The 26,464-nt window shown below is 38.3% G+C and overlaps 1 protein-coding gene across 1 annotated transcript in view; it reads left to right on the top strand.

Annotated features, from left to right (window-relative positions):
* The window catches only part of ATP10A (ATPase phospholipid transporting 10A (putative)), a 109,611-nt gene that overhangs the window by 47,380 nt on the left and 35,767 nt on the right, over positions 1 to 26,464 (top strand). The window contains exons 3-7 of the mRNA XM_042867938.1: positions 15,522 to 15,607; positions 21,058 to 21,164; positions 21,271 to 21,402; positions 23,544 to 23,677; positions 24,807 to 25,059. Coding sequence (XP_042723872.1) covers positions 15,522 to 15,607; positions 21,058 to 21,164; positions 21,271 to 21,402; positions 23,544 to 23,677; positions 24,807 to 25,059 — 712 coding nt within the window. The remainder of the gene's footprint in view (positions 1 to 15,521; positions 15,608 to 21,057; positions 21,165 to 21,270; positions 21,403 to 23,543; positions 23,678 to 24,806; positions 25,060 to 26,464) is intronic.

Below are 26,464 nucleotides of genomic sequence, written 5' to 3'. Positions count from 1 at the left end.
ATGAATTATTTCTGAGAATACGACAGGGAAGTCAATCAAGGGTAGCTATTTCTATACCCACTGCCCTACTGGGCATGGGAAAGGAGCAGGGGCAGAGGTGGAACAGTTGTTTTAAGCCACTTTAATGCTTTCCTACTTCTGTCCCTGCCCTGTGCCCACTCATGCAATTTACAGTCAAGATCTTCACTATCAATTTGGAATTGCTAAGGGTGGCATGCTATGGGCACTGCTCCTGCAGCCACAGCATGCTCTCAAAAATCCTTTCGAGAGAACAGCAAGCCCAGAGCTGTTACGCTGGGCAGAACATGCTTCAAACAGTCACTATTCTGCCAGCTTGTTATGAAGTCTTGTTTTGTGTCTCATTTTAGGATTAACAGCGTAGTTGCAGAGGATGTAACAGGTCTTGCAGTTTCCCTCTTTCAAACCTTTGGAAGAAAAGTACTGTTCTGATCTCTTTTTGGCCTGACACTAGAAGTGGCAATAAGCAGTTATAGAAGCATTTCTCATCTGTGTCTCCAGTATTTTGCAGACATTCTTATGTTCTAAACACATGCTCAGAAGATCCAAGATCAGCATTTGTGGGCTGGAATTGGACCTCTCCACTTCTAAGTTCCAAGAAACTGTTCTCCTTTGCAGAGCAAATGACCAGAAATGTTGCTTATTTTGTGCTGCATTGATTCATCTGAATAATTTTTAGTACACCAAGAACCTACTGTTTGCTAGCTTTGAGTGTTTGTTAACAAATGGGATCTGTCTAACACAAGACTGCTTTCTGTACACAGTTCTACGTCCCACTGATAGGCAAGCTGTGAAAAGTCATCAATATGTTCCTCCTTGGTGGCTTGTATGCCTGACGATTCTAGTTAGAATGTGTACCTTGTTCTTGGACTCTCAAGACAGTCAGTCTTGCAAATAAAGAAATTGCACAGTAAGCAAGTTGAAAAAGAAAAAAAGAGATTTTTTTCAAAGGCCTTGACAGTTTCTTCTCCAAGATTGTGAACACTGTGATCATGCTATCCTGAAACTGCAGTGTCAGGGTGTGTTAGAAATGTCAGAAATGTATTTCTGCATTTTCACCCTTGCAAATTGAAAGGATAGTGAACTGTCCACACTGAAACACAGATCAGAGCTGTGTGTGTGTACAGTGTGACACAGCTAGGAGGGAAGGTGCTTCACTAAATCCCCCTGTGGCTGATCTAATGGTGTTACCAGTAAGTATCTGTTGGGGGGAAAAAAAAAGTGTTTCTTGGTATTACACAGTTTTCTTCTAGTTTCCATCCAGCTCTTGCTGCTGTCTAGTCACGGCAACAATTTCTGTTGTGCTGGATCTAATAGGAGACACATAATGAAAGAAGAATCAGTGTTTTCTGTATGACTCTCTGGGTTGCTTTACCACCACACCCTGCCTAATTGTGCATGGAATGTTTTACATGCATGTGAAGTTTTGTCAGCCGCTCTTCACGGAGCGGATAAGCAGATACAGCTTTGACTGAAAAAGCTCAAAACTCCCTTTCAGGTCTCATAAACTTGATTTAGGATATTTTGATAGTATGAATGTAGACCCACGAAAAACATTTACATTTTCTTGCCGCCTTGCAGTACGAAACAAATAAAATACTCCACTGTTTTCACTCAGTATGCCTTTCAACAAAGTGTACAAAGACTCACTGTAGATCGTGGAGTTGCTTATGGTTTATTAACCACTGGCCATGTCCTTGATGTTACTGTGGAAAGCTTCAATTCAGCTGAAAACTAAGCTAAGTCTAACAGCTACCATTCCCTTTGAGAAAGTGCGTTTATCTCCCTGAGAGCTGGTGGGGGGAGATGATGGATTTATTTTCTCTCTTCTTCTCTTAAGACTAGACCTTTATTCAAAACAAACTTGTACCAGCATGATTTAACAGATTTAGATAAGCCTTGCAAATGATTTTGTGGCTGCTTATTTATTTTGTCTAAAAAGCGTATTTGAATATGATCTGCCTGTTCGGAGGATTCATTTGCATGCAGACTAGCACCAAAATAACTCAGACTGATTTCCTTACAAGACAGTATGTGAACCCTTCTGGAATATGTATAAACTCAGAGCCTGTGCTTACTGCAAGCACATTTGCTCTTTCATCCCAGTCTGGAAGTTAGGCTGAATTGACAGCTCTAACTATCATCCAGCATGTTGTTGTGTAATGTTGGAAGCATCTTAGATACTGCTTAGAAAAGTAGTCCCATGTCTCCCTTTTCCAAGCATGAGGACATTTATACATCTCTTTCTTTCCCCATGAGCCCTGAACAGAAACTAATTCAGAAGAAAAGGTAAGACTGCTTTTTAGAAGGGCTGCACTCTAAGCCTGGTTGTGTTGATAACTGTAGGTTGCGCTATTTGTGAGGTACTTTAAGAAAGGCAACTCATGTTTCTTGCATGAAAACAGCTCCCAGGGCAGCTCAGTGTCTCAGTGTGGACATTCTTTTAGCATTCAAGCTCTTTCTTTCAGCTTTTTTTCCATTAAAGAAAAGAAAAAGAAAAAAAAAAAGTAAGAAAGCCATTTTCAAGTTTTAATTTAGCCTAAACAGAGCTAAGGTTTCTTGTATAGCCATCTGTATTGACTAAGCTAGCCCAAGAACAGCTAAAGTAAAATCAGCACAATTCCCAGGCGGACTAACATTGAACTTATTGATATGAGCTCATTATCTCAGAAAGTTTCCTTGTCACTGCTTGGCCCACTAATAAGCTCATGCTGTAATCATGGAATCATAGGATGGTTTGGGTTGGAAGGGATCTTAAAGACCATCCAGTTCCAACTCCCCTGCCATGAGCACGGACACATTCCACTAGACCAGGTTGTGCAAAGTACTGTCCAACCTGGCCTTGAACACTTCCAGATGTGGAGCATCCACAGCTTCTCTGGGCAACCTTTTTCAGTGCCTCACCACTTGCAGTGAAGAATTTATTCTTAACATCTAATCTAAAATTGCCCTCTTTTAGTTTAAAACCGTAACGGCTTGTCCTATCACTATTCTCCCTGATTAAGAGTCCCTGCCATCTTTCTTGTAGGCTCCCTTTGATACTGACAGGCCACAATGAGGTCTCTCCAGAGCCTTCTCTTCTCCAGACTGAGCAGCTCCCACAGCTTCCATGGGAGAGGTGCTCCAACCCTCTGATCATCTTTGTGGCTTCCTCTGGAACCCCTCCAACAGCTCCCTGTCCTTCTTGTTCTGAGGGCCCCAGAGCTGTACATAGTATTGCAGGTGATGTCTCATGAGAATAGATTAGAGGGGTAGAATCCCCCTCAGCTGAGAACCTTCACTCAGCCTGCTTGTTTAACTCCTTTTGACACAGCCTGGGATACAAATGTCTTTCTCAGTTGCAGGCACACATGTTGCGTGTTGAGAAGCTGAACTTATGTCAACCCAAGTCCTTCTACTCAGGACTGCCTGTATTTGTACTTGGGATCATACTGACCCAGATGTGGGATCTTGCATTTGACCTTGTTGAACTTCATGAAGTTCACACATGCCCACCTCTTGAACCTGTCTAAGTTCTGCTGGATGACATCCCTTCCCTCCAACATGTTAACTGTACCACACCAGCTAGGTGTCATTTGTGTACTTGCTGAGAGTGCACTTAATTCCAATGCATGTCACTAACAAAGATATTAAATAGGTTCCCAGTACTGTATTGGGACCAATACAGACCCTTGAGGGACACTACATGTCACTAGCCTTCACCTGCACATGGAGACATTGACGACAACTCTTTGAATACGACCATCCAGCCAATTCCTTACTCACTGAGTGGTGCTATTTCAGTAAGTGGAAGTAGTACTCTGTTGTAATCAAACAGCTGACAACTAAACAGCATAATCAGTCTTATTTAGACTGTAAGTGCTTTTATAGGGTAAAATCAGGCTACAGGAACAGTAAATGTATTTCTAACATCTTCAGGGGATTATGCTGTGTGTGCCTTCTTTTTTTTTTTTTTTTTTTTTTTGCATTATTTTGAAAAGGTTTTCAAGGTTAGGAAAAATGACTTGAAAATTCCTGATATGTACCAAATTAGTGCTCCATCCCACACACACTGACAAAATTAGATCTCCTTGAGGGAATAAGAGTTTTTAAAAAAATAACCAAACAAGCAAAAGAAAATAACGTTTTTCCCTATGCACTGTGAGTATGTCAAATTAAGAGCTTTTTTTTTTTTTTTAACAATTTAGCTGAAGATTTTAGTAAAATAAGTCTTCTGTGTAGTGCAAAACACTTGCATGTCAAAACCCTTGAAGATCCTTGTTAAAAGTTATACCCAGAATGTTCAGTAAATTACTTTGACAAAGGTTGAATTGCTATGAAAAGCTCTACATCTCTACTGTTGCATCTTTTTTTTTTTTTTTTTTTTTTTTTGAGTAGTACTGTGTTCAGAGATGACTTTTGTGGAAACAGAATATCTCTAGTTAAAGAGGAAGCAACTACCTTCTCTCTAAGAAAGAAAACACATGGAGAGCAGCTGCGTGCAGAATGTCATATTGCTGGGCAGGATCTGAGTCTGTGCTTTGACAAACCTTTATGCTCAATCAGAATCCTAGGGGACTTAGGAGAACCATTCTTCACTTGGCTATTTGACCATGGCATGCAGTCTCAGACTGAGGGGTGAGGGGAAAGGATGCAAATAAAAAGAAACTGAAGAATGATGGCTCACTTCCTGTTCAGCCAGTTTCGAGCAAGGTCGCCATCTTTTTCTGGTTACCACTGTGCAGGTGTCTAGGCCACAGGTTTGACTGTTAATTAATTAAAGGGACAAAGAATTTGAATAAGACCAGATTTTTGATATCTTAATCTTATCAGTAGGGGCTGAGTTGAGTAAAGAGTTCTGAATGGTGCTGGGTACTTGACTTGACTTTCACCACTGATGTTGACTGATTATGTTTTTGTGTTGAAATATGAGTGAAAGGGGCTGAGGTATGAAACTAAGTTTGAAGGGATCTCCCATTCCTCAGGCAATCAATCCAGCACTGGTGGAACAGTGGTAAAACCATATAAGGAAACATACTGTGCCAGTGCTTGTGCTGCAACTGACCACTAAATGAGGTGGAAGATATGGCTCCATATGACTAGTCCATCATCTCTTCATTGTGCTGTTTCTGAGAAAAGTGTTAGAAAGCGGTAGAGAATTTCACATATATAGAGAAAATGAAATGCTGTAGTTTCCTACTAGAGAGAAGTAAACGTTTGCACTTAAAGCAATCTAAGAAGAGGTTTTCCCATTAAACTCATCTTTATTTTTGTTGCTTTCTCATGACTTTCCCGATCCCCCAGCCTAATTCGGTTTTACTAAACAAGTTTATTTTTGGAACTGTTTATTCCTTTGCCATACATTGGCATCTCAGCTGAGCATGGGAAATATCTGGAATACCTGTTCTCAGAAATTAGATTTTGTAATGTAATGCTGAGAACTCTTGATTTCAGGGTCAGGAGCTTTGAGCTGGAAGCATATCTTACCACATTTGTCTCTGAAAGCACAATCCCAGTTGGCAGTATCAATGATTAGGAAAAGGCAGAAAGGCCTTATTTTACAGAACAGGAGGGTTCACAGTATGGAGGTATGTGTAACTGCAGGAGTGATTGTATGGTCTCACTTTCCTTTGTTAGCACCAAAGTAAGGAAAGAGTCTCCTTTTCTACTAGAAAAGGCAGAGGAACATAGTGAGGAACTGAGGAACTCTTGTATTTATCTCAACATCTAGGATGTGAACCGCAATTCCACTTCTCTTTTCTCCACCTGTTACCCCCCCAAGTCTCATACACGTTTTAGTACTGATAAGGCCACAGAGAGCTGTAGATATTTACATAAAATGTTATTTACACGGGAAGTTATTTTACATGGGAACTGTTATTTCAAGAAATCTGCAAACATTTCCATTCATTAGTTATACTCAGGTTCATACTTTCAAGCTCTGTTACAACTCTGTGATGGTCAGACACTGAGCATATGACTGTTCGGTAGGTACATGACTTGAGTTGATACTGTTCTCCATACAGAGTTATTGTGCTTGTACTTCTATTTGTTTTTGACTTAGAAGCATCAGTAGTGCATGTTGATTTATAGACAGCAGTGCTAAGCTGTTAATTCAGCTTTCTTAATGACATGGTGACGGAGTGTTCTATATAAGAGAACACTTATTCTTTTGCCTTCTAAAAGGAAGAGATTTTTATGTTTCACATACAGCATGGTTAAAAAGCCCGATGTAAGTTGTCATGAACATTTGCCAGCCCCCAGTTAACTTTTTCAAGCTTCTTTGCTTCTTATTTTCGGCCTGATTAGCAGATTCAAAACCATATCCCAGATGGCTAAGTATGCTTGTACACCTGTATAGCAACATGGCCTGTATGGCCACAGTCACAGAGATCCAACTTACAGGCTGTTGCAGTGTAACAGAAAGGGACAAAAATGACTTTGTCCTACTGTTAAAAACACAGAGGCAGATCATGTCAGCTCTTAAGCAACAGAAACCAAATGGCATTAAGCCCTGCTGCTCAACAAAAACCTGGTTCAGAAATCTTTGATTAAGATTTCAAAGGTGGTGTCTCATGATAGGACAAGTGGAAATGGTTTCAAATTAAAAGAGGGGAGATTTAGATTGGATATAAGAAAGAACTCTTTTACTATAAAGGTGGTGAGGCATTGATGCAGGTTGCCCAGAGAGGTGGTGGATGCCCTGTCCCTGGAGACTTGATCAGCCTGGATAAGGCTCTGAGCAACCTGACATAGTTGTAGGTGTCCCATCTCACTGCAGGGGGGTTGAACTAGATGACCTTTAAGGGTCCCTTCAAACTCAAATGATTCAATGACTCTATAGTATCATGGAAGAAGAAAGATACACAAAGAAACATATTTATTTATTTATGTTCTATCTCCCTGTTGTCTTACTTCTGACATTTTTTCTCATTGGTTGCACTTCTACATCTTTATTGAATGTTTGTAATCATGAGTATTTCCATAAGGAACCAGAGAAGATAGCCAGTGTAAGATGATTATATGAGAGTGAGGGGCTTTTCTGTTCTGTTGTTCTCTTAGCCAGCAGCTGGTATTCATGTACACTTTAGGTCCATGCTTAATGTCATGGTTCTATGTTTTTTGTTTTTGTTTTTTTGTTTTTGGGTTTCACACATGGACACACATGGAGTCAGTGAAGAGAAGACCAAACAGGACCTTCCTAACCACTGTGTGTGCCGAAGCATGAGGCTGGCTGGAGCCCTGAATAGAGAACTGAACCTTAATCTCTACCCATGTGGTTCATGTTCATCCCCCTCAGACCATTTCCCAGCTTTGCTGTCCCATTTTGCAGCTTTCAAGGCCATCATGAATTTCTTTTCATAAAAACTGTACGACCAGTTGGCATCTAAATAAATCACCCATTGAATTCCTTGAGTTTATGAAGAGGTGCACTTGTGTGTTTCCCTTTGGTTCTGCAGTCTTGAACGTGTTGATTGAAAAGGAGTTTGATCAGTAGAATGGATAATAGACGAGCACAGAGCAGAAAGCAAAGCTCTTGCCTGAAGTGCTCTGTAGTTCTCCCAGCTTCCGTCATGCATATACATGTCAGCCACAGCCTTGCTGCTCCTGGAGCGGCTGTTAATCTTCCCATTCTGTCACCCAGCCCCTCAGCAGGGCCATGGGGAATGTAGTGAAACAGCCAGGGTGAAGTGGAGAAGGTGCATTCTCAGTGCTGTTTGCATACGGAGAGAAGATGAAGGTGAGAGATGAAAGACTTTTCTACAAGACAAAATTCGAAGTGCAGACAGCATGCCAGCAACCAGCCTGATATGTTTCTCAGGTATATAACTGCTTGCTGAAGACACACGTGCAAAGGCTGACGAAACTGTAACAGTGCCAACATGGATGCTGCCCTGTAATATTCAAAATGAAAGGTCTGTTTTCATTAGGACTGCTTTTTCCCTGGCTTTGAATGCCTCCAGGGATTGGTCATCCGTAGCTTCTCTGGGTAACCTGTTACAGTGCCTCACCACCCTTTGAGTAAACAATTTCTTCCTAACATCTAATCTAAATCTCCTGTATTTAAATTTAAATCCATTTCCCTTGTCCTGTCACTGTCTAATGTAAAAAGCTGATTTCCCTCCTCCTTACAAGCTCCCTTTGAGTACTGGAATGGTCTCCCAATAGCCTTATTTTCACCAGGCTGAATGTCTAACTCCCTCAGTCTGCCTCCGTACGAGAGGTGCTCCAAGCCTTTGATCATCTTCATAGTCCTTGAAGCCCATCCAGCAGTTCCACATCCTTGTTATCGGGGCCCCAGAACTGAATGCAGTACTCAAGAGGGGGCCTCACAAGAGCGAAGTAAAGGGAGACAATTACCTCCCTCTCCCTACTGGCCACCCCTCTTTTGATGCAGCCCAGGTTACAGTTGGCCTTCTGGGCTGCATGTACACACAAGGTCTTCCAATACCTTATTAGCAACGCATTTCTTTCACTGCAGACTGACTACTGTGCTGTTCCCTTGTGCTATTTTCTGCAAAGGGGAAAACTTAATTAAGTCAGCAAGAGGAAGATCAACCCCCTAGCATATGTTTGCCTTGCTCTGCTGTTTCAGTGTTCCTAAATACTGAACATCTCTGTTCCATTTAAACAAATACTACTGAAAAAAAACAGTTATAGAAGTTGTCAGTGTGGAAAACTAAACTATTAAATTCTGATGTACAGCTGGATCTGTTTAGTTCCTAAATAGCATAGATCAAACTGCTTCTTCCTCTTCTTGTGAATTAGTGGCACAGATAAACTCTGCCAATGACTAATGCAGTTTTGACGTTAAAACATTTCAGTGTTCTAGTATATAAACAGTCTGCATGGTTTGGATATGTAAAATCAATATGTAATTCCAAATGCATGTTAATAAAAGGTCAGATTAGTTTTATAGCGTAAATGCAGGATACTACTAAATAAAACAGTACTGGGATGAATTGATGCATTGAGGAGATGCATTCTCATTGCACTTAAAAGCTTTTAAACTGGAAACCTATTTTCTTCTGCCTGTGGCAGATCACTGTATGTTAAATATTTCCTCTGAGTTGTCCCCATCACTCCATTTCTCCCTACTTGTTTCCTCCAGACGTATACCCCAGAGCCCTTATCCAGCAACTGTACTGCGGGGGAAAGTCTGGATAAGTTCCATACCGTAGCAAATAAACAGAATATGATAATAAAAAAAAGTAGTTGACACTGTCATCCAAGGGCATCCTGATGTTCACGTGCTGTCCTACTGGAAGGAAGGACTGAACATCAAACTCTGGTTTCTGCAGCAGTAAAGTAGGGCAGATTAATAAAGGAAAATCTTTTAGTAACTGTGCATTATTACTATTACTAACAGGCCATTAAATCTCCTGTGCAGCACACATTTAACGAAGGGGAATGTGTTGTTTCAACACCATAATTGTCGAACTAACTCATTTGGCAGAGCAGCATGTTTTGCTTCTTGAGCTCTGACAGTTTTGCGAGGTTGCCAGCAGTGCTGGAAGGGCTGACATTTCAATGTAGAGATTCAGAATGATCTCACAGCTCCAAAGTCATGATGGAGAGAGCTAAATTCCATTGCCTTTTTCTGAGACAGAAGCCTGTAATTACTGGATCCGTCTACCTATTCGTTTCTCACTCTGTAAAATAGGCATTGTAACATTTTCTTGCCCTCAACACTTTGCCTTGTTAGGATATAAGCTTTTCACAGAGTGGTATATCAACAGTCACCAGAGAGATAAGGGACAGTGGCTTGTTTTAAGAAAAATTTTTTAAAAAAACACCTTTCCTTTAGCTTTCCCATATGTTTTCCTCTCCTTTGTGCATTTGTGCTTCCCCCAGAGACACATCCCAATTATTGTAGACCTACCTTATTGTTTTAAATGGAACTCCTTATCAGGCTTAATAGGTTTCAGTAGAACATTGTTAAAGCCTAGTCACAAAACCCCTTACATCTGCTGTTTAAATGAACTTTAATTCGAAATTCAGCTTTGAAGGAATCAGTATTTAACAGATTTTTGCAATCTGACTAAGTCTGCTTACATAAGGAAAACAAGCTTTTCCATTACCGAATTCAGAGTAGAAATGAATTCTTTTAAGTGTTAAGAAACTTCAAGGAGTGAGATTTATGGGCAGGGCACTAGGTGTCTACCTAGCAAGAAGATTCCTGAAGAAATTAAATACATTATGTGGAATCCCCAAGTACATAAATATATCCCTGAGTAACTAATATAAATACCATTTTGTGTCCTTTTGACAAGTTTCAACCTTTCAGAAATGCTTACAAGTTACTAAAATGTCAGCACTTTTTGAAAGAAAGGTGATGAACTGAGGCTACTTTGGCAAAGTCAAAATGTGAAGTCAACCATTGGATGAAAATCAGTTTCTTAACTGTGTGAAATCTGTTCTTTTTTTTTCTTTTTCTTTTTGGTATGCTGTGATATGGCAGAAGAATTAAGTAAGAAGTGGTCTTCATTCTTCTGAAGTATCTTCTCCATCACTTTGTTCTCCCATTTTCAAAATGAAAGAATTCTTATTGGTTGGGTGAAGTGGAAAATCTGTAGTCACTGAAAGCTTTGTAGTACAGGATATAAACAGCCATGATGTGGGGATATGTGTGAACGTGCATTTGTAAGTGACAAAATAATGTACTTATTAATTTCTGTATTTCTGGAACTCTCAAGCCATATGGAAAGAAATGATTGAAACCTGTTTCACATATTTCAAAACCTAATTACGATTTACCTGTGCAAGCAGAATTGCATTGTACTGTGATAGTCACAGTAACAGTTTCCTGGGTTCCACACGTTATTGTATGAGGCCTGACACCAATTTCATCTCATAATCCCCCATGAACAGGCCTGTGATCATCCAGTTTTTAAGATATTTTTTACCAGCCATCCAGCCATTCCTTGCATTCACCAGAGCAAAGGCAAGCAGACACATTTCTTGTGTTCAGTGTTTCAAAAAACTTTGCATACTCTTGTCAGTGTGCAGCTGGTACATCTTGGAGCCCTGTTGCAGGGTGATATTGCTGTCACACCGTGATGATGATGTGAAATTAGAACCCAACGTAAGGAACAGCATCAGCCTGGAAGACAACAGAGAACAAAATTGGAGCCCAGATGAATGATACTTGGAACTGTGTGTGTGTTGTGTCAAAAAAAGCAAAAAAAGCAGGAGCAATACCTAACATTTGGAAAAGAGTGAAACGAATCTTTTTTTTTTTCATGAATCTGCAAGTGCTAAGATAGCATGAACAGCGTGGGCAGAGAAGTTTACACTGGTCCTATTTCCTCAAATGAAAAGAAAACAAGGATTCCCTTTTTGGCTTCATGCAAGACAAAACTGCATTTCTTGGCTCCTAAATATCATCTGTCTCTCATACTGAAGATCTTCCACAGTTTCAAGAGTATTTGATTGGACTGGAGGGAATATGATTGCATGCAACCTTTGAGCATTAACACAGGTTTAAAAACTTTTTTGAGTACTGGTTGCTGTTTCTTTTTTCCTTTAGAGTAATTTAATGTGTTTGGCTTTACTTAGACTTTGGAATGTGTGGTGCTCATGTTGTCTTCTTTTCTCTAAGTTGACACTCATATAAATTAGTATAAACATTTCTAGTCCTTCTTTCAGGCTTTATTTTTCTAATGATCTTCATGCATCCTTTCAAACATACTTTTCTGTAATGTCCTAACGACCATCAGTTTGTGCCCTGAATTAAGCCTATAGTAGGAACTCTGCTTAAATGATAAGCAGGATATCTTGCCTTACTTGTGGTTTATAGGGACTTACCCATAGAAATAATGGTATTAATGTAGATTGATATTCTAGCAGAATACAAGAATATAAAGAAGTACAAATTGTTCAAGAGAAAAATTTTACTGACATGAACATAATGGCCTTAAGTTTTGCTAGGGAAGGTTCTGGAACAATTTCTTGTCAGAAAGAGTGGTGATGCAGTGGCACAGGCTGCCCAGGAAAGTGGTACAGTCACCATCCCTGAAGATGTTCAAGAACCGTGTGGATGTGGCACTGAGGGACATGGTCAGTGGGCATGGTGGGGGTGGGCTGATGGTTGGACTAGGTGCTCCTAGTGGTTTTTTCCAACCTTAATCATTCTGTGATAATTTAGGCCTAGCCCTTGCTATCCAAAAATTTTGTGTGAAACTCTGGGACAAAGTTATGTGCAGTCAGCAAATCTCTCAGATTTATTTCAACCAGAAAGTCAGTTGTTCAAATCAAGAGCCCACAAGGCACAAGCCTGGCAGACATGCAAAGGTACATAGGTGTACACACTGTATAATATGTATGCTAAAAAAGAAAAAAATCACCTCTGGCTGCTTTTTGTGAGTGGCCTGATGTTATATGTCTACTTGGAGACAAATAAGTCAAATTTTTAGGGAAACTAGGTGCTGGAAAGCCTGAGTTCAGATACCAATCTGGCTAATCTTGGAACTCTGCATTCTCTTCACGATGTGGCAGGTTTAATAGCTACCAGTTCTGTATGTGGGAAGTAAAACACTTGAAAATCTAGCACAGGAGATAACCACTGCACAAAGATTTTGGGAAGTGCTGTTTTAGACCATGTTTTGATCATGTAGTCTGTGTCTTAACAGAGAAAAATTAAAGGTACTAGTGGAGAGTTTCTTTTTTTTTCATGTACTTTTACCTAGAAAACAACAGAAATCATGTTTCATGCACTAGAAAAACAGCGTTTTTGTTTTAACTTCCTTCTAGCTGCAGCTTCCCACAGCTTTTGAGTATTATTAGAATATTATCACAGTTTATGTTTTGTTTGTTACTGAAGTGTGGATATCAATATAAAGAAGAACAGAACTTTGATCACTGTGAAATCTTATGTTAGCTTTGTGCTTCTTCATAACCACTAAAAGCGATCACACACAGGCAGTGTAACGTATTTGTTCTTTCATTTTCCAAAAGCATTTTCACATCAAAACACTGCTGTTGCTATAATATACAGTGTAAATCTACACTTCCATTTCACATGGAAGAGTTGCAGCTATTTGATTTATTAATAAGCTAAGGAGCCTTTGCAACAAATCAGAATTTAGCAGCTTTGTTCCCTTACGTAAACTACTATTCTAATTGGATTTTTTCCCCTCCCGGATATTATCTGATTAAAGATCATAATCACGTATTTCAAGTTAATTGTAACAGAACACAAATACACAGTTAGATTTAACGATTTGGGAACTTTTTGTTCCAAAACTGAGTCATAAACACAAAGAACCTAACAAACAGGAGAAAGAGCATGTTGCATCGTAGTGGTATAGGGGTCAGGTAGGTTTAGTCCTCTATAATCTTGGGAGAGATCTTCAAGATCCTTCCTTCTTTTTTTTTTTTTAGTTTGTGAAGAGCTTATCTCTAGTTTCTAAGCAGATTTTTTTCCTATTTGTAAAGTTGTTGGCTTTGCTGACATGAATTCATAGCAAAACGGAAATTCAGCTGTAAAAGTGAATGTTAATACATCTGTATGGCATAGAAAGGCATGCAGTGTCTGTGATGAGTTTAGCAGCCAGAGAAAGGTTGCATTTGATTACACTGTTTTTTGTTATAAAGTGTCTCCAGGATTCTCTCAGAGGCATCCAGCAAAGGTGTTAAGATTTCTTTCTTTTCTTGTTTTAGGACTGCTGAATGAAAATTTGTGCTAAAGGAACAAACACTTCTATCAGTGCGTGTATTTTAACAAAAAGGCAGTCATGCTTCCCTTTCCAGTCTATTCTTCCCCTCCAATTTGCAAATGCTATTTAATCTACCGTGTTGGTTCTTCTTTACCACAATACTTAAAGAAAGAGAGAGTTCATTACTGAAAGACTTTTTTGTAGATTATTTTTCCCATACTTTGGTGATGGTGCATCATCTGTAGATGTGCACCTTACAGAGCAGAAGGCAAAGACACAAGTAGTGCACGGGTTAAGAGATGTGGTAACAGATGCTGAGACCTGGAAGCTTCACATTATGTGTTCCAACCAGCAGTTCTTTCCTTGGGCTACTAATAGCTTTAGTAGCTGAGGAATAAGGCTCAAAGGAGGTGAACATGCAGCTTTATGGGTTCTGCTCTATTCTAAAGTCTAATAGAAGTTCAGGTGCCTCCATAGGAGTAAATACTACTGAACGTTTCCAGAATCAAGTTCAGTCACCTAGAGAAGTTTAAGGCTGACCAAGAGAAATATCCAATGAACTTAAATACCAACAGTTGGTGTGGAGATGATCTAGATTTCTTGCTAAGTCTCAGGTACCTGACTGCCAATTTCGATATAATTTAGGAAGTCTGATTCTCAGCATGGCAATTTTATTCTTTGCTCAAAGCTGCCCTGTTTTTATTGCTTTTTTCCCCTTGTTTACAAGTTCAATTTTGCAAATAAAAGAGATTCTTCACTCTTGTGTGCTGTAGCTATCTCAAAATGACTGCCCAGCTTCCCAGTTCACTTAACATCTCTTGTTTCTCAAAATTACAGTAAAGGTTTCCAACAGTGTCAGATTTGAGTGGTCCGAATTGTCTCCTATGTACTATAAGTTGGTCTTTCTTCCAAAGGTATTTGGTGAAATTCTTCACCTCCTTTTAAAGAGCACCACTGATTGTGATCCTAGCATATCCTCTGGTCTCTTATTTATTACTTAAAAATAGCTTCTTTTACTTCTTCTAAATAAAACCAATATTAAGAAAGTATACATATTTCAGACACCTGTGCATTTTAGAGAAGCTGAAAAGAGAGCTGAAACTTTTGTCTTTTGATTACTATTTCTCAGGAAGCCCTTCCTGTAAAATAGTCTAAAAGGTAGTAGTTGGAGTCTACCGCTGCTCAGCGAAACCATTATAAAACATAATATTTGCAGTGTTATCAACTGAAAGTTGAATAAAATGATGATTCATAATTGATTCTTTCATTCAGAGGGTGGGCAAAGCAGTTTCCTAATGGCAGTCTGCATTTCTGGAGACAAACAGATGTCCCAGCAGCTGAACCAGGCATCTCTCATTTAACTGCGTGGTCTATTTAATCTGTCAAAGAATTTTGATTTTTATTTAACAAAATCAAATCATTATGCTGTGATAGGATGTTTTAACTCCAATACAACAAGGTGTTGCCTACAGGAAAATAAATCTGCAGTCAGCAAAAATACCAGCTTCAGACTAATGAGCTAGAGAACCAAGGTTTTAAGTGTTAATTAGTAAATAGTTATTTTGTTATATGTGTCTAATTTACTGTAGTAGATTAATTTATTTATTATTGCCGTAAAGCAATAATAATAGTACTCTTAGAAGCCCATACTCTTTCATAGAAAAGTAAGAGAGACTTTGCAAAGTGCCTGCAGAAGTTTGGTGTTCCTCATATCCCTTTGATTTTCAGTGCCTGTGATCACTGTCATTAATCTTCCTTTGGAAAAAAAACTGGACTTAAAGATATTGAGAAAGCTATTTAAGAAAGTGATTCTGGATATAATTTACAATTCTTTGCAATAAGTAATTAATACTTCTTTTATTTCAGGACTCAGAATTTGACCCCTTGAAGTTCACCAGTGTCATTGAGTGTGAGAATCCTAACAACGACTTAAGTAGGTTTCGAGGTTCCATGTGAGTATTTCATGTAATATCCTTTGGTATACACTCCCTTCCTCTAATACAGAACAAAATACATGCTGTTTTGGTTTGGTCTGTGTTATATAAGCTGTGTCATTGTCACTACTGAATAACCTCTCCTCTGAGGGAGGTGGTGTAGTTATTAGCTTTGATTAGGTTACACTCTAGAATCAGTTTACACTCCAGAATGAGTGTTTGAAGCAGTGTAGTTGCAGCCACTCTTCTCCCTTTCCCTCTCCCTATAGATAAAAATAAGTCAATTTGGAAGTTGTAGGAAATAGAAAAGCAGTCCAAGAGTCCAAGAGAGCCTATAAACAAGCACAATGTTTTACTCTCTTTTTATGAAGATTTGTCTGTTTGATGTTTCTTTTAATATGAGCGTCATTGAGGAAAATCAGGACGCGAAACTGATATTTGTCCAGCTATGGCAATATTCCTTTCCTCATTCAGACCAAATAAAACAATTGGCTCATACAGTGGGCATACTTGTGCATTACCATGCAGAGTCACGTACAACCACTTAACAATTCTAAACAAACAGAGCTGCATTAACTGGGTGCTCATCCCTGGCCAATTTGTTCTGCTCAGAAACAAGTGAGAAATGTTTTAGTATGTACACAGTGCTTTCCTTCTAATGTAGCCTGGACTGTAGTGTGTGGACACACCAGCACTAGCGGTGACTTAAGAGATGCACTCTTGTGTTTTTCTAGAGTCATTAACTTCATGCAACATGAAATCCTAGGAATGTTTTGGGTTTTTTTGGTCTACATTTTAATTAAAAGAGCTAAACAGACACTAATTCTTTTATAGAATACCATAATTTATCATCTGGATTGGGAGTGATGAGCAGTATTGAATTGCGTAAATGGTATAAGGATTGAAAATTGCTGGGGCTTAGGGAGTTTTTAATAATGATGCAATTTACCAGCTCAGTTACTACTCTCAGATGTCACAAATTGTGTAGGATGTACTGTCAACTGGTGTGAATCAGGCTAGCTTTTTCAAAACTGCGTCAAGTTGTAGTGTGGGAAAATGTGTTCCTTTATTTAACAGCACAGTGCGCTACAGTACATGTAAAGATAAAAGTTTAGTATTAGACATTACTGTGTGAGAGTGTGGAACTGTCTACATTAATAGAGAGCCTGCTGTACTCCAGAAATGACATTTCCAGATATGGAAATGGAAAGTTTGGCAGCTTATCTTTCACACTTCTTGTGTTTGAATCTCAGTTCCCAAATACTGAGCATAAGATCATAGAATGGATGGGATTGAAAGACACCTTTAAAGATCACCTAGTCCATGGACTAGGGTATCTTTCACTAGGTCTGAACGGAGGTTGAATGCTATAGAAGATACGCATAAATTTGTCTCCAATTATGTATTTATTTATGTACTCCTTGTGAAAAAGTTCAGTATCATGTAAGTTACAGAGCTGAGTTATGTAGCAAGTAACACCACAGAATATTCTGGAAGGCTGTTTAACAAATACACAACAAAAAGTCAAGATATCATTTGTGAATCTGACAGAAAGCATAAGACGATTTCCAGGTCTCATCAACTATGCTCCAAAGCATTTACAACTAAAGGTCCACGGGACATTTGAAGGGAAGAGAGACCAACTGTCAACAAATAAACTCTCAGACTCCAAGTTTGTCAATGGAGAGGGTTTTTTTTTTCCCTTCTGTTTTTGATTTTCTTCATTAGCATCGTGAAATCATGGCTATATTTCATGTTAGCAAGATGAATAGTAATTAGCACATCTAAATTGAGGCACGTAATTGCCGTGTCAAAATCAGATCTTAATTCAAAATCTTACCAGTGGTGACTGCTTGAAAGACAGATTCAGATAGCTCCTAGTTGAAAGTATCTCAGCTGAAAAGAAATGCTACTAGGCTATTTAAATAAGGATGCTGTGAGCACAGTAGGTTTCTATTTTTAAAGAAGTCTATCATCTTTTCCTGTTTGAAATATAAAATATAGTTGTAATGTCTACGTTGACAATTTTTTAGAGGAATAGAAATGTTTGAGTGTGCATATTGTAAGAATTCTGAACTGTGATCATTATAGATAAGCAGTGTAGCACTGACAGCTCATAGTAAGAAAAGATATGATAATCCAAACCAAGAAAAATACTGCAAAATGCATTGAGACAGACCTGGCCCTATCCTATGTCTACAAAATAGTATCATACACATTACTACATATAACTTCTTTAGTGACATTGACATGACCTGCACTGATCACACTCTGGGTGTGCAGATGAGCAGGGAGACTGCCTGTTCTTAAGTGCTTGCTTCAGTTCTTCCCTGCTGTTTCTGCACCCTTGTATATCCCAAGCGTATTTACTCTGTAAGGAATCTTCTGGGTAAAAAGAATAGTGTAATACCTAACCTGACCTCTGCCTGCTTGGGTCTAGCCAGAGTATGTACAGTATGCACGGCAAAAATTCAAAAATTCTGTACCGGCTTCCAAAAATAACAAAATTGGCCTTAAAATCTTGTTCCTACCTTTCTTATGTGTATATGTGCAAGGGGAAAGGGGAAGTCATAGTTTGCATTCCAGCTTCTCAGCTTTTCTCTGAAAGGTAAAAGGCTTTTTTGTAAGAAAAGTACAGAAACCTGTATCTAACCATTCAGTATCAAAAGATTTGCTTGGAAGGTTCCAAAGTGAATGTGGGAAGTAAAAATACTAGCAATAATAAGAATCATAGAATCATAGAAACTCACGGTTGGAAACGACCTGTAAGATCATCTAGTCCAACAATCTTCTGATTACTATTGCTATCACAAACTAAACCATATCTCATAGCTCCTCATCCAGACGCCTCTTGAACACAGCCAGGGATGGTGACTCCACCACCTCTCTGGGCAGCCATTCCAGTGCCTGACCACTCTATGAGTGAAAAAGTTTTTCTTCTTGTCCAACCTAAACCTCCTCTGGTTCAACTTGCGGCCATTTCCCCGGGTCCTGCTTATTGCCTGGGAGAAGAGGCCAAACCCCTCCTCATCACAACCTCCCTTCAGGTAGTTGTAGAGTGCAATGCCTGCATTTCTGTTTCAAAGCTTGACCTAGTTTGCAAAGCCAAAATAATTGAAAATCACATTACAATCTTTTAAATAAAAAAATGCATTACTGTACATGTCAGTGTCTCTCTGACAAACTCTAGTGGTACAAAGTCCATGAGAATACATTTCAGTCAACACTGAGAGTCAGGAAGGTTCTTTTCAATGGTGACACTGTGGCCACCTTGAAGACTGCAGAGTGTTTTCTTTGTGATTCTCAAGTACTGGAAAGCAAACAGCTCCACTACTTGCTTTGTAAGAAATCTGAGACACGAGGAAAGGAAAGAAAATACTGTCTTCTGAATACAGGATTGATAGGTCACCTTGCTATTTAGCGCCGGCTAAGTTCCAAGGGAAAACATAACAGAAGGCTGATGTGAGCTGTCCTCAGTTTGTATTTGAGTTCCCGTGTTAAACCAGGAGAGTTGTTTCTACAACAGCACATTGATTTCATCCATGTTTCTTAAAGAACAGGTGATTTGGTCAACTTCATGTGGATATGAGAACATAAAAAGCAGTGCAAGGTGCATGTGAGGATGGGCTGTGGTGAGAAGGTTCAGTGAGTGAAGGTTGGCAGGTCTTGGCTCCTCAGGGTTAACTTCAGCAGGATCAGATGTGGTACAAGATAAGCAAGAACAACTATCTAATTGTATAGAACAAGCACACAAGTAATCATGCTGTCTGCAGTATGCCTATCACAGTCCACTGTTACAGTCAATAAGTGTAAAGAACCGATGAAGGCTATAAAATCATAAGCCAAAGCTATTACTTCCTAAGTACATTTGTCTTTATCAAGTCCATTTATGAAAAGAAGTCATAAGTGTGATTTGGAAACTGATTTGGGAACTCAAACTAACATCCATTTATGAGGAAAGAAGGCTAAAGCACGGTTCCATCTTGAAGAGCAAATGGCAGAATCCCAGTAATAGTGTATTTTGTGCACTATGGATTCATTACAAAATTATTCCCCATGGTACAAGTCCAGCAAAATGTGGATAGATCTCCATCTGGTAGTCAGTATTTGCACCTATTGACATACAGCAGCCCCCAATTTTTAAAGCTCTCTTGGCAAAAGGTGAAACAGTGAGTTACAGATATTTGCTGAACAAAACCTCTTCTCATACATGAAGCCCATGGGGAGGTTGGGCTAAGCAGAAGTTTTCTCCTTATGAAATCCACTTTTTTGTAGAAGTCACAGTTTTAAGATAGATTGCAGATTTCAGGGGACGCTATTTTAAGTATTCAAAACCAGGTAGCCATAAAGTTTGGTGTTATAACACTGTTAATTTAAGCATAACACATTGGAGTTTTCCAGGATTTCTCTTAAACTCTGAGCTTTTATTAGTTTCCTATTGCTGTTGGATTTTTTAGTATTTGGAAATGTGATGATTATGATACTCTGCAGGGGCAGAACACATTTCAGATTGCTTTCATCTGCTCTGAGGCATTAGTATACTACTGTTAAATTACATTTTATTCATGCAGAAGAGGTCTGAAATGATTATTAGGTTTGTCTTTCTTACCTAATAAAACATTCTAACCCTATGCTTTAATAGCTGTTATTATTGTTCAGCAGTTAATTCTCATAAGGCTGTTTTCTGCAGTTCTCAGTCAACTGAAATTTGAGTCAGTCTATACAGAGCAGACACTAAGAAGTTGTAGTGAAGATGTAGCATTGTTCCACTTTTCTCATGCGCTTTGGTGCATGCAGTCATAAGAGTGCATGCCATTTCATCTTTCTTACACAGCGAGACACTTCTGAAAGCAATCTCCCTTATTGATGAACTCTCAGAAATTTTTTCCTTTCTTTTTCACTAAACTGACTGATATGCACTATCAGTCTTTCTTAGTATCTTAGTGCCACTGTATCTGAAGCCCTGCCCTTTCCCAGTTTCCCCATGTTTCTTTGATAAAAACGTATGAACGCTGTGTAAGCATTATGCACTGCACATCTGCTCCGTAGATGGATTGGGTTTACTGTGATTGCACAAGCAGAATTTGTACATGCACGAAAAGTTTAATGCATTTTCAAAGCATAGAACTGGCTGTATAGTTGCTGTAGATTTGGCCTTCCTATCTACTGAACGTTTGTCCAGTACATTTGCATATCCTGCAGGCTAGCCAGAGCCATTGGTAGCGCTCAGCTGCACTGCTGCATGTCTGGGATTCCTGGGTAGGGATTCTCAGTTTTCAAAGTCTGCCAGACGATTGTCCCAGGAGGAAGATCTAAGGGAATATTTCACCGTCAGGTTGAGAAAACGTTTTTGTTTTTTTTTTTAAACTCTGAAGATGTTTCCTTGGCTTGTTGTATTACAGAGTATGATTTAACAAGCTTAATGTTTTGACATGCTGTGCTTTGTTCTGCTTTTAAATTTTCTGCAGTGTACATAAAAGTGGAAAAAAGGATGGACTGTTCAAAGAAAATCTTTTGTTACGTGGATGTACTATTAGAAATACAGAAGAAGTTGTAGGAATTGTAATCTATGCAGGTAAAAATTGCTTTTCTGTCTGACTAAGCACACTTGCCTTTTTATAGTATCCTTAAAATACAGACAGGAAACCCTATTACATCATTTGATGCAATTGCTTTTGCAGGGCATGAGACCAAAGCTTTGTTAAATAATAATGGACCTCGCTATAAACGCAGTAAGCTTGAAAGACAGATGAATGCTGATGTTCTTTGGTGTATCCTTATACTTCTCATCATGTGTCTGTTTTCTGCCATTGGTAAGTGCTCTTTAAAAATAGAAACTTAACTATCAGACTCTCTTGAGATTCACGTGCTTAGCTTCAGCAAAAACATGTGTATCTGCAGAAACATAAAATCCATATAGCTGCTTTTTGATTACATTTTCTTCCTTGAAATGATTATGTTTTAATACACAGGATTGTCTAAATGGATTCTTAGTTTCAATCAAGTGTAAGTCATTAATATCCGAGATCCAGATGCATACATTCTATCACTTCCAAAAATGACAAGTCCAAAAGAAGCCACTTTATAGGCTTATAGTGACCTCAAAATTACAGGTGGTAGAGTATAACATGCCTTAGTCAGCCAACAGATCAATTTATGACCAGAGAGTAAACATAATTAGCACAGTGCTGTTCCCCAGTACTATTTATTAACTCAAGGCTGCAGCTTTGAAACTGAGGAAATATGTAAATGTCTCAATCTTCATAAATCCAATTAGAAGATCCTCTGGACTTCCTGGAGAGTTTAAGGAAATACTGAGCTTAATACTCTTCAGGCTTTTTTTAAACTTGTTTGTAAGAAGGAAATGAGTTTCTAATTATCTGGCATCCAAAATGATTGTTAATATATTGCATATGAATTCCATATCCCTAACGTTTGTGTGTTCTCTTGTGTTTGTGTGTGAGTCATGCGTCGGAATCATTAGAATGTTTCCTAACAACCACAGTGTAGTTTAATAACAGTCTTATGCCATTTTAATAAATCTCTGCATGCCTTTTTCCAGGTATTGTCAAATAGTGCTTAAAGATGAGTTTTTTCCAGCTGTGAATCAGTCCTCTTATTTGTTTCCACTGAGTTGATGACACTTTGGTGTAGCATCTCAGTGTGAGGGAGCCCTGTCCTCGAGGTTGTGTTGAAGTGCTGCAGTACCTTAATTGAAGGCAGGCTTAATTGCAGGGAGTTCCTGCTTGCAGCTGTCCCATTCACCACCACAGGACAGGCGATGTCCCAACCAGTAGCAGCAGGCTGTGTTGCTTCATGACTACAATGGGCTGTGGGAGTGTAAATATGAATAGGTGGGCACACAGCAGGTGACACATCTGATGTCTACTCTGTCACTTCTGCTCCAAGGACAGAAACCACCAGCAGAGGGCCAAAGCAAAATGCAGGAGGTGATAACCACGATGCACAGCTGGAAGTAAATTCGATTGAGCAATTCAAAACCAGAGCTGACTGAATCTGCACACATGCAAAACTGTGTTCTCTAAGAGTCAAATCTGATATCTTCTATCGAGACATTATAAATGGAGGAAATCTGAGTCAAGATATTTATAAAACAAGTCATGATGTAGGTCATTCTTGGTTTGGGAGTACAATCAATAGAAGTACAGCCATCAGTAGAAGGATATTGGGAGTACTGAGACAAAATAATTTCCTTATTGGCTTAAATATTGCTTGTATTTTTCAGAAGTTCAGTGCTGTTTTATTGTATAAGGATGTAAAGGCAAATTTAAAATCTAGACAGATTAATTTTAAAATAGGCTTTTGTTTCTCTTTTGTTGTTCTCTGACGCGTAATTAAAATAATATGAATAATTTCATACTAATATGGTGGTGAAATTCATCCTTGATTTTAACCTTACAAACATCAGACATCTGTTTTCAGTCTCTCCTCCATCTCTCAGAAGAAACTAGCTGCAATTCCTAGCACTCTTCTTAAAAAGGCAACCTTCTGTTTTTAACAAGAGTGTATTTTTCCCAAAATAATAATATCCTTATGTTTATTTAACTATCATCACGATCAATAACACAAGGTTTCTAGCAAAGCTTAATTTTTTTTCTGTTCTTAGTTCCTCAGCTTCCCTGCTGTTGGCTCTGCTGCTACTCTTAGCCTGAACTACTGTTTTACACTAGCCAGATTGCTTTATTTGGATAAAGTTTATCCAAAAAGTGAGTCGTAGATACTGTCCTTAGGACCAGACAAATGCCTTTCCTAAACCCTAAATCCTACTGGGAAAAAAAAAAGTAGGTTTTTGTGAATCTCTTTCAAGTCATACTAAATAGTTGAAAACAGGTATCAATTTCCTATGTAACTCTTCTCTGAGGTCCAGTTTATATTATATACCTTTATATCTTGGAGTTACTGTAGACTTTTCTCTCTTTCAACTCTTCTGCAGGTCACGGCCTATGGATATGGCAATACGGTGAGAAGAAGAAACCAGTTTTTGATGTTCCAGGACCTGATGGCAAATACTTGTCTCCTGTTCTAGCTTCAGTGTATTTATTTCTGACAGCAATCATAGTTTTTCAGGTATCCAAGTTGTGCATAATGCCACCTGTATTTATGATTTTCTATGTGTGTGTGGGGTGTGTAGTACCCCTTCTACCACCGAGAAGATAATCAAACAGTAGAAATGTATTTAGACACTTTAAATTTTAAATATAGAGAATGCGATAATGTATAAACAGAAATCAAAATGAAAGAAAGTAAATGGTCTATTCACTGATGAAAATTGAAAATTTTTTTGAAAACAAGCACACTGATCACACAGTAAGTTCTCAGGGCTACATTGGCCTTGGAGAAGAAAAACACATGAAAACTAACCTTCCCTAAAAAACTCAGGTGTTCTATTTTATTTTAAACAAGTAGGAAGAGATAGGATTCACCTGAAAGAAAACAGGCTGCATGCTTCATATGCACCCACTGTGAAACACATCAAAGATGTGGGGTACCACTTTGAGTATGGTATGAACAGAAGTTATATACATTTTTAACCACTTCCAGAAAATGTGGTTCTTAACTCTGTGTCAGTGTGAACAAACATCTGCAGGCTAAAACTGAGATGCAAATTAGATATTTCATGGAGTTTTGACAAACCTTAAGAAACAGCTGGAAATCTTTTCTGGAGAAGCTTCTCATACCTCTTTCTTCAGAAATTATTTTTTTTCTTCATTCATTTAATCTGCAGTGCAGATGCCAGGACTAAAGAAATCATTCCTATGGAAAGCTTTACACATCTCATTCTGTTTTCTTGTTGCTGCTAAGTGAATTTGTAAGCAGTGTATTATTTATGCAGAATAAATTCATTCTATTCTTCAAGTGCAAAACACATTTACAGGATTCTGACTGCACTGTCTTTTTGTTTTGCTTTGTTCTGTTTTCCTGGCCAGTTTCAAGCACATCTTATTAGCCCAGAAAAGTTCAATTTCTGTCCAAGTTTTGATAATCACTCTTCCAGACATAATAATGGATTTCAGCTTTGCAATTCGTGACATTTTCTTAATCTGATACAGCAGATAGACTGTTTTCAAATGTGCTGATAGCTTCACAGTAGACATTTAAAGTACATAGCCTCTTTGCATTCTAGACTACTGCCAAATTAGATTTTTACAAATTCAGTCTGTTTTCTCCTAATTCATTTTATTTTTCTGCGTTCTAGGTTATGATTCCAATCTCTTTGTATGTTTCCATTGAAATAGTTAAAATCTGCCAAGTGTACTTTATTCATCAAGATAAAGATTTATATGATGAAGAAACAGACTCTCAGCTGCAGTGCCGAGCTTTAAATATCACAGAAGACTTAGGTCAGGTGCAGTTTATCTTTTCAGACAAGACTGGGACACTTACTGAAAATAAGATGGTTTTCCGAAGATGCACAGTTTCTGGAATAGAGTATTCCCACGATGATAATGGTGAGCTCATGATCTTGTTTTATATCTAACTGCTGTGCTTTGGTGAAATCTGAAGTAGATTAAGAAATTGCTGTAATCTTAAAAAAGAAAGAAAAGCAAAAGAAATTGTATGTATCCACTCAGTATACTCCATAATAACTGTTTTCATGTTATTATATTTTGATGACTTTTTCAGCTAGTAAAGGCAGTCTTTTCAGAATGTTCTCTAACATGGACAGTATGTTGTCAAGACAAATAGGGCTTCAAGCTTTAGCTTCTGGTCTAGTAAAGCACTTCAGCCCATGGCTAATTTAAGCAAATTGGATAGTATCACCAATACACAACTGATTGTGTGTTTGAAGTGTACAATGCAAAGTACCAGCTTTAAGCATGCAGCCAGATCGGTCGCAGATTGAATAGCTGGAATAAGAAAAATAATAATATAACAAAACATAAACAAGCTTACTGGCTTTTATATTCACAGGAAATGTAATCTGACCTAAGATCATATTTTATGTTACTTTTGTCAGGTTCTTTTCGGTGTTCCTGTGTGTGTGACAGGTGACTGCATTAAGGTGACTCCATTGCAATTGATAGACTATGCCCAAGTGTCAGCATTGTACACTGAAAACTCATTTTTGGTCACAAGGGAAAATGGGGATTGTCATCTCTGTGTCATCTCATCACCCTACCAAAATAATGAAGTGATTTCCTGTTTTTTGAGTTGTTTGCAGTTAGTGTCAAGCTTTTTTTCTCTGACGTTTTATTGTTACTGTTTTTTACATAACAGATTTTAATTCTTCAAATCATGTTCTGTCTCTGCATCAGAAAATATCAATAGCTATAGTACTGCATTCTTAATTGCAAAAATTAGATTTCTTAGCAGAACATTTACAAATCAATGCTTTAAAATTTTTTCTTGAAAGCCATTACAGAAGTTCAGCTTGCAAAAAAAGATACAGAATAAGAGAAATAATCAAAATAGACTGGAAAAATCTAAAAATTTTTTAAGATTCCAAGGTGATAAATAATATTTTGAAGCTTTGGATTATGTGACAATTGTTCTTTTTTTCTCTTAAAGTAGTACTGACATTTTGCACTCTTCTTCAGAAAAACCAAGGTGTTTGGGTAGTCTTATTATGCCAGTGTTAGAGAAATAAGAATTAAAATAGAGAAGATTTCCTGCCTCTGTACTGTAGGTAAGAAAGAAAGGAGAGTTAGTATTAAGAGCAGTTTCTGGACTCGTAGTTCTGCTCTCAGTACTCCATGTTCATCCTTTTTTTCCCTTTGCCATTGATTGTTTGCTTGTTTGTACTAATTTCAGAATGCAGGAATGATGATGGTACTGCCAACTAAAACAGTGCTGAAAGTGTATTTTTATGTGTTGAATAGCATCAGTGGAAGCTGAGCTCAGGCTCTTGAATTT

This window comes from Lagopus leucura, unplaced genomic scaffold (assembly GCF_019238085.1).
Source record: "Lagopus leucura isolate 7727_CA_CO unplaced genomic scaffold, USGS_WTPT01 Super-Scaffold_100001, whole genome shotgun sequence".
NCBI classification, from domain to species: Eukaryota; Metazoa; Chordata; class Aves; order Galliformes; family Phasianidae; genus Lagopus; species Lagopus leucura.
The sequence above is the reverse complement of the archived record's forward strand: the minus strand, read 5'-3'. Positions and strand labels throughout refer to the sequence as shown.